The sequence below is a fragment of the Rhinopithecus bieti genome, unplaced genomic scaffold, assembly GCF_001698545.2.
Source record: "Rhinopithecus bieti isolate Rb0 unplaced genomic scaffold, ASM169854v2 scaffold_6380, whole genome shotgun sequence".
NCBI lineage: Eukaryota > Metazoa > Chordata > Mammalia > Primates > Cercopithecidae > Rhinopithecus > Rhinopithecus bieti.
Genome location: NW_016806642.1, coordinates 7,356,588 through 7,365,277, shown reverse-complemented (window position 1 = coordinate 7,365,277; position 8,690 = coordinate 7,356,588). Strand labels below are relative to the sequence as shown.

The 8,690-nt window shown below is 44.4% G+C and overlaps 1 protein-coding gene across 6 annotated transcripts in view; it reads left to right on the top strand.

Annotated features, from left to right (window-relative positions):
- Positions 1–8,690, top strand: part of PATJ (PATJ crumbs cell polarity complex component) — a 441,042-nt gene that overhangs the window by 416,985 nt on the left and 15,367 nt on the right. For all 6 annotated transcript variants that reach the window (XM_017877225.1, XM_017877223.1, XM_017877224.1 and 3 more), the window contains one exon: positions 6,585–6,691. In XM_017877225.1, coding sequence (XP_017732714.1) covers positions 6,585–6,691 — 107 coding nt within the window. The remainder of the gene's footprint in view (positions 1–6,584; positions 6,692–8,690) is intronic.

The window sequence follows — 8,690 nt, the reverse complement described above, 5'->3', positions numbered from 1 at the left end:
AAAAAAAAAAAAAAAAAAAAAAAAAAAAAAAAAATCAGCTGGGCGTGATGACACACGCCTGTAATCCCAGCTACTTGGGAGGCTGAGGCAAGAGAATTGCTTGAACCCTGGAGGCAGAGGTTTCAGTGAGCCGAGATCGTGCCATTGCACTACAGTCTGGGCAACAGAGCAAGACTCTGTCTCAAAAATAAATAATTAAATAAACAAATAAAATGAGCATAAAGTAAGTGCTCATTTTATATTCAACTATGGTGATGCTGCATTATGTTGAATAAATGAACAAGTAAAGGAAGGAGCAGACTGCCGTCACATCTTGGCATTTGACGATACCTTAGAGAAAACACTATTTTAGTGACTTTCTTCCTCAGCCTCATATGGACAGTCTGTTTCATGGTTGCTGCCAATAGTACACGTGTAACTTCCCACAAAGCATAGGACTCCCCTCCGCTACATCCTGAATTGGTTATTTTCAAGCCTCTATCTGAATGCTTGCTTCACTGAGGTGTTCATGTCCTAGCAAACTGTGCCATTCCATTCCATAACTGCCTTAATTGTTACTTTTTTTTCCTCCTTTAAGAACCCAATACCTATCTCCTTGTAACCTCCATCAGTCTCACCCTGCTCTGTGGAAATTCAGAAAATTGAGTCCCATAATCCCTATTCCTTATGACAGTTTTAGGTTCGTTCATTCACTCCACAATTATTAAGCAATTGTTATGTGCTAGACACATTAGCATTGTGCCAAGGAGGAGCAGTCCTGATCCTCACGGATCCTGTGATTGGGTGGGAAAGACAGTCAACATGCACATAGATACTAATCACCATAATTTGTGAGAAATACTTGGAGAGTGCTATGGAGAGGAAAACAGGAGAAATTAAACACGGATGGTCCAAGCAGGCTTGTAGAAGGGAAGTGACATTTAAGCTGATGCCATGTACGCTGGTTTGGGGGATGGGGGGAATTCCCCACCCGCAGAGGGAACTGTGGAATGTGGGGTGGAGTGCAGAGAGACATGGGATTAGAGGAGTAGGCTATGGAGGGAACTTTATATGCATAATTAGAGAGTCTAAATTTTATTCCAAGTCCAAAGGGAAACCACTACAAGGTTTTAAGCAGGGGAGTGCCGATACCCATTTTATATTTGAAAAGGTAACTGGCTACCGTGTGGGTGTGAGGTGAGACAAAGGTGAATGGGGATTCAAGTAACAGGCACTTGATGATGGACTGAATTAGGATGGTCACCTGTAGATGGAAAGTAAACCGTTTTGAGAAGGATTTTGGAGGTAGAATCCAGGGGACTTGATGGATTACATACAGCAAGCGGGAGTGGATGGCTCAGATATTCAGAGAGCGATCAGCTATGTGGCTGGCATCCTAGCATCCTTTCCAGTTAGATAGGCACCAGCCAGCACACTAGTATTTTCACTATTTCACCTAGTAGATTTCTAACTGGGCAGCTGGAGGTGCCATTTACTAAAATGAGGAAAACTAGAAGAAAAGTGAATTGAAAGAAATGAATTGTTGGATCAAAAGTTTGGGTATTGTGTTAATTTTGATACGTCTCTGAGATACTAAAATGCAGATGTCAAGTTGGCAATTGGATATCACAGAGTAAGCTGGGATTTTTTTTATTTTTATTTTTATTTTTTTAAGACAGAGTCTTGCTCTGTCATCCAGGCTGAAGTGCTATGGCGTGATCTCAGCTCACTGCAGCCTCTGCCTCCGGGCATTCAAGCAGTTCTCCTGCCTCAGCCTCCCAAGTAGCTGGGAGTATGGGCGCCCACCACCACACCCAGCTGAATTTTTTATTTTCAGTAGAGACCAGGTTTCACCATGTTGGCCAGGCTGGTCTTGAACTCTTTACCTCAGGTGATCCAGCCCGCTCTGCCTCCCAAAGTGCTGGGATTACAGGCGTGAGCCACCACGCCTGGCCTAAGCTGGGATTGTGAGCGTGTTATTGGAATGTAAAGCTGTGGGAATGTACATGCTGTCACTTGAGCCTGAGTGTGCAAGTGGACAATGGGCCCAGGACTGCATCATAAGAGATGAATGGAAGAAGAGCAAAGAGATGGAGAAACAGGCCCCCACAGAAGGAAAGCCAGAAGAATGTGGGTCATGGAAGTTTGGGTAGGAGATGGGGATGGAAACTGGAGAGGGGTAGGTTTATAAAGATGGTAGACTCCAAAAGTAGGGAGGATAAAAGAGTTCATGGACAAGTTAACCCTTCCAGTACACTTGCTGTGGAAGAGAGCAGAACTTGGGGGCAGGGAGAAATCTGTCGTTTCCTCCTTTATTTTTTTTTATTTATTTATTTTTTTTTTTTTAGCTCTTATTATTTTGAGATACGTTCCATCAATACCGAATTCCTCCTTTAATCTTTCATCCTAAATATTTCCCAATTCATCCCATCATTCTTCATACAGTGGTATTTCCAGAAGATTCTGTAACTTGGACATAGCACTGTTTTCCCCAGAATAGGATGCTTCACCCAAAATGTGTTCTGGGGCAGGCCTGTTGTCTTTCTTTTTCTGCTCTACTTAACAGATGAAGCTTAATTTAGCAGTTTAGGCAGCCGTGCCCTCTGTTGGCCTTTTCTGAAACTGCAATCAAGTCAAGCTTTGCAGTGCTGGCAGGCAAAGTTCCCTCTGTATTTGTGCAGTGAGAATTATAACCGAGAAGCAGGGGTAACCAAGGAGCTCTTGAGAAAGTATCTCTGGTAACTAGTTGAGGTGGAAGACAACTCCAGGATAAGGCGGCAGACTTTTATGATTCCCATTTAATAGATGAGGAAGCTGAAACTCAGATACGGCATTGATAAGTGGCTGAAACTGAACTCTGGAACTCCATCCTGAGTCCTGTTGTGGACTCCCAGAGCTATACTATATTTCTTCTAAATGCTTTAGAATGTTATTTGCAAAAAAAAAAAAAAATGTTATTTGGAGAATGCAAATATAAAGTGAGTGTTTAAATGCCATTATTCTACTATACGTTTGTTTTTGTGTGCGTTTGTGGGTTTCTTTAGTTATTTTTATTATTTTCTTTTTTGAGACAGAGTTTTACACTGGAGTGTAGTGATATGATCTCTGCTCATTGCAACCTCTGCCTTCCGAGTATCTGGGACTCCAAGCGTGTGCCACCATACCGGCTAACTTTTTTTGTATTTTTAGTAGAGACAGAGTTTTGTCATGTTACCCAGGCTGGTCTTGAACTCCTGAGCTCGAATGATCCGCCCACCTCGGCTTCCAAAAGTGCTGGGATTACAGGTGCAAGCCACAGTACACAGCCTATTCTACTATACCTTTGTTCAGGACTATCTAAGAGGCAAATCTCAGGGAGTCAGAGATATTCATCCATTCTTTCACTCACCAGTTATTTACTGAGCACCTGCTCTGTGCTAGGCACTCTTCTATGTGATGGGGAGTACAGGAGTAAACAAAGCAGACAAACTTCCTGCCCTTACATTCTAGTATGAAGCGATAGACAATAAATAAGATAAACAAGGTAAGATGTATGCAGTTCATTAGATAGTGATGGTGGTAAGAAGGAAACAGGCCAGGTAGGGTGGCTCACGCCTGTAATCCTCCCTACTTTTAGAGCCAAGGTGGGAGGATTACTTGAACCCAGGAGTTTAAGACCAGCCTGAGCAACACAGTGAGACACTGTTGCTACAAAAACTAAAAAGTTAGCTGGGCATGGTGGTGCATGTCAGTAGTCCAGCTACTTGGAGGATGAGGTGGGAGGATCTCTTGAGCCCAGGAGGTCGAGGCTGCAGTGAGCTGAGAGCATACCACTGGACTCCAGCCTGGGCGACAGCGAGTCCCTGTCTCAAAAAATAAAAGGCCAGGCGTGGTGGCTCATGCCTGTAATCTCAGCACTTTGGGAGGCCAAGACGGGCGGATCACTTGAGGTCAGGAGTTCAAGACCAGCCTAGCCAACATGGTAAAACCCCGTCTCTACTAAAAATACAAAAAAATTAGCCAGGCTTGGTGGCGTGCGCCTATAATCCCAGCTACTTGGGAGGCTGAGGCACGAGAATTGCTTGAACTCGGGAGGCAGAGGCTACAGTGAGCCAAGATCGTGCCACTGCACTCCAGCCTGGGTGACAGAGTGAGACTCTGTCTCAAAAATAAATAAAAAAATAAATAAATGAAATAAATAAATATTTAGAAGGAACCAGGAAGCAGAGAAGGGGAACATGAAACATGGAACTGGGATGTTGGCGTGGAAAGGTTAGTTACAGTGACCAGGGAAGGTGACTCAAAGGCCTAAGAGTAGGGAAGAAGCCAGCCACACAGATGCCAAATACAGAACGTGCCAGGCAGAAGGCACAGCGGTTAAAGTGCTGAGGTGGGGATGCGTCTGGCATGTGAGAGAAACAGCGAGGAGGTCAGCACAATGGGGCAGAGAGAATACTGAGGAGAATGTTAGGGGAGAGGCAGAGATGTCACAGGGCACATCACTGCAGATGACCCTAGAGGTTATAGGAGGGACTTCAGTGGTGATCCAAGAGAGTCGGCTTTCTTTGGACAGTTTTAAGCAAAATATTGGAATAATCTGCTCCATTGTAACAGAAACACCCTAGCCACTATGGATGGAGGGGCTGAAGCGAGGAGACCAGTGAGAAGGCTAGAAATGGTTTCATAGAAAAACCAATAGAATTTTGCCGGCCATGGTGGCTCACACCTGTAATCCCTGCACTTTGGGAGGCTGAGGCAGGTGGATCACCTCAGGTCAGAAGTTCAAGACCAGTCTGACCAACATGAAGAAACCCCGTCTCTACTAAAATACAAAACAATTAACTGGGCGTGGTGGTGCATGCCTGTAATCCCAGCTACCGGGAGGCTGAGGCAAGAGAATCGCTTCAACCCAGAAGGCAGAGGTTGCGGTGAGCCGAGATCACGCCATTGCACTCCAGCCTGCGCAACAAGAGTGAAACTCCGTCTCAAAAAAATAAAAATAATAAAAAAATTTTTAAAGAAAGAAAAACCAATAGAATTTCATGAGGATGGAATGTGGGTTGTGAAAGACAGAGATGAGCCAGGGATGACACCATCCTTGAAACTGGAAAAATCAAGTTGCAGTTGCCCAAGATGAAGAAGGCTCCAGGAGCAAAGGTTGCAGGGAGCAAAGGCTCCATTTTAGACATGTTAGCTTTGAGATTCCTGGAGATGTCCCATAGATGTCTTATGGACTCAGTGACAACTGGATCCATATATCCAGTCGCCAACTGGATATATGGATCTGGTGTTAGGTAAGCATCGGAGCTAGAGGTACAGATTCAGGGATTATCATCACTTAAATTGTATTTACATTCATGAGATGGATGGAATGGGATATGGGATGGGATGGGATGGAATGGGAGACAATGGGATGGGATAATATGTTTAATGGAAAAGATAAGAAGCTCAAGGACTAAGCCCTGTGGCCCTCAGTTAGAGGTTTGAATGATAGAAGGAATGGCCAGAAGTGGTGGAAAATAAACTAATGAATTGTGGTGTCATGGAAGCCAAACGAAGAAATGAAGAAAATAGTTTAAGGCTGGGCGCAGGGGCACATGCTTATAATCCCAACACTTTGGGATACCAAGGTGGGAGATCACTTGAGCTCAGATGTGGGAGACCAGCCTGAGCAACATGGCAAAAACTCCATCTCTACAAATACAAAAAAATTAGCCAGGGCTGGGCATGGTGGCTCACGCCTATAATCCCAGCACTTTGGGAGGCCAAGGTGGGCGGATCACCTGAGGTCAGGAGTTTGAGACCAGCCTGGCCAACATGGTGAAACCCCGTCTCTACTAAAAATATAAAAATTAGGCCGGGCACGGTGGCTCACACCTGTAATCCTAGCACTTTGGGAGGCCAAGGCAGGTGGATCACGAGGTCAAGAGATGGAGACCATCCTGGCCAACATGGTGAAACCCCGTCTCTACTAAAAATACAGAAATTAGCCGGGCGTGGTGGTGTGTGCCTGTAGTCCCAGCTACTCGGGAGGTTGAGGCAGGAGAATCACTTGAATCCAAGAGGCGGAAGTTATAGTGAGCCAAGATCGTGCCACTGCACTCCAGCCTGGTGACAGAGCGAGACTCCGTCTCAAAAAAAAAAAAATTGGTCAGGCATGGTGGCGGGTGTCTGTAATCCCAGTTACTCAGGAGGCTCAGTCAGGAGAATCACTTGAACCTGGGAGGCAGAGTTTGCAGTGAGCCAAGATCGCACCACTGCACTCCAGCCCAGGTGACAAGAGTGAAACTCTATCTCAAAAAAAAAAATAAATTAGCTGGGCCTGGTGGTGCATACCTGTGGTCCCAGCTACGTGGGAGGCTGAGGTGGGACAATCACTTGAGCCTGGGAAGTCAAGGCTACAGTGAGTTGAAATCATATCACTGCACTCCAGCCTGAGCAACAGAGTGAGACCCTGTCTTAAAAAAAAAAAAAAAAAAAAGTCTGAAAGAGAATAGTCCATTGTGTCAAATGGTCCAGATAAGTTGGATAAGATTAGGATTGAGAACTGACCCTTGGATATAGCATGGTTTCTCTAATTCTCCCCTTCCTTATAATGAAATACCTTGTTTTCACTTTTTCCCCAGGTTGTAGCAGATACCAACATAAGTGCCATAGCAGCTCAGCTTGAAAACATGTCTACAGGCTACCACCTTGGTTCACCCACTGCTGAACACCATCTGGAAGACACAGAGTGAGTATTTCAGATGCTGAGGGCCTATTATGCATGTGGGCAAAGCTCAGAAGAACTTTTCCAGATACTCAAGTGCACTCTAAAGGAGAGGAGGCCAAAGCGCCCATGACTTTTCCTAAATCCTAGGGAATCCTTATTTCTCACAAGGCTTCATTCTGCCATATGAGTTCTTGAAAGACCATTGTTGCAGGGCCTGCACACATGCTGCACCTGGTCACTTTGACACAGTGCCTATGCCTGCTTCCCTAAGAAACCACGGATGTATAGCCCAAGTGCACCCTGCTTTATTGTGCAAGGAAACATGTTTCCTGAACTTCTAGGCTAAAATCTTGTTCTGAGATGAAATCTTGTTGTTATACTTGCTGACATGTTTCATTAAAACCAGTCATTGCAGTTAAAGTCATTCATAAATCAGGGTTTCTCAAACTAGAATAAGAGTAATCTAAGGGCTGGGCACAGTGGCTCATGCCTGTAATGCCTGCATTTTGGGAAGCCGGGGCGGGTGGATCACCTGAGGTCAGGAGTTAGAGACCAGCCTGGCCAACATGTGAAACCCTGTCTCTATTAAAAATATAAAAAATTAGCCAGGCGTAGTAGCGGGTGCCTGTAATCCCAGCTACTCGGGAGGCTGAGGCAGGAGAATTGCTTGAACCCGGGAGGCAGAGGTTGCAGTGAGCCAAAATTGCACCACTGAACTCCAGCCTGGGCAATAAGAGGAAAACTCCATCTCAAAAAAAAAAAAAAGAGTAATCTAGGTAGCATGTTTAAAGATGCTAGTTCCCCAGGCCACATCCCAAAATTCTGACTAGGTGGTCTATAGTGGATTCCAGAAACCTGATGTTAACAAGTTTCCCAGAGTGATTCCGCTGCAGGTGGGCAAAGGATCTACACTTTGAGAAATGCTGCCTAAAGCTATTCCTCGCAGGTACCAGCAGTGCCTGGTCACTAGTAGGTGCTTAATAAATGTTTGTTGACAGATCTGGATGGTTCATTTGAAGGATCTCATGGTCATAGCCCATCCAACTTTTTCCTCGTAGTTCCCCACCTAAATGACATCCTGGAGTTTATTTTCTTGAGTAAAGAATATTAAATTAAGCTCATTCTACCTTTTTCTCATTATAAAAGTAATACATGCCTGCCATAAAAATACAACAAAACATAGAAATATAACATTTTTCAAATTATGGTGGCCTTTTCTTTAAAAAAAAAAAAAAAAAAAAAAGGACCTTTATAGGAAGTACAGTGTACTTTTAGCATCCTTTGATGTGTCTGTGGAAATACAGAGATCCCCTTGTAATCTTAATTCCTTTGCTATAATTCCATGGCCTCTGGCAGGCTGGGAACAACAAGCTTAAAGGAATTTTAAAATCATAACAAACATTGGGATTTTTTTTTTTTTTTACTAGTCTTCTATATGAAAGTAAATTTAAACTAATTGGTTGAAAATGTTATGATATTGTGAGATCAATGGAGGCAAATTCCATTTGATGTTGCCAGTTGAGGAGTAGAGCCACACTCCTCCCTCTTCCCCTGAAAACACGTCCCTGAGTATAAATAGGCACAATTATAAGGGTCTTTAATGATTTGGGGCCGTAGGAGGTAGTTCTAAAACAATGGCTTTGGGCATCTAGGTTCCCATTCCAGTATCTTTGGAAATGGGGGCTGTGTTTGAAAGAAGAAACATGAATCGAATTTGTATCTGGCCAGTGAGCTGTTACTGAGAGTGCCTGTAAGGCCACGAAGTGGGGAAAAGTAGAGCCTTATTCATGACGTCGTAATCATTCAGCTATAGGGGACAATTCATCAGTATCTCAACAGATATTTATTGAGCACCATTCTAAGGCCAGACACTTAGATACAAGTGCTAGGTCCCGAGGACGCAAACTTAGAAATGTAAGTAAAGGGCCGGGCGCGGTGGCTCAAGCCTGTAATCCCAGCACTTTGGGAGGCCGAGACGGGCGGATCACGAGGTCAGGAGATCGAGACCATCCTGGCTAAC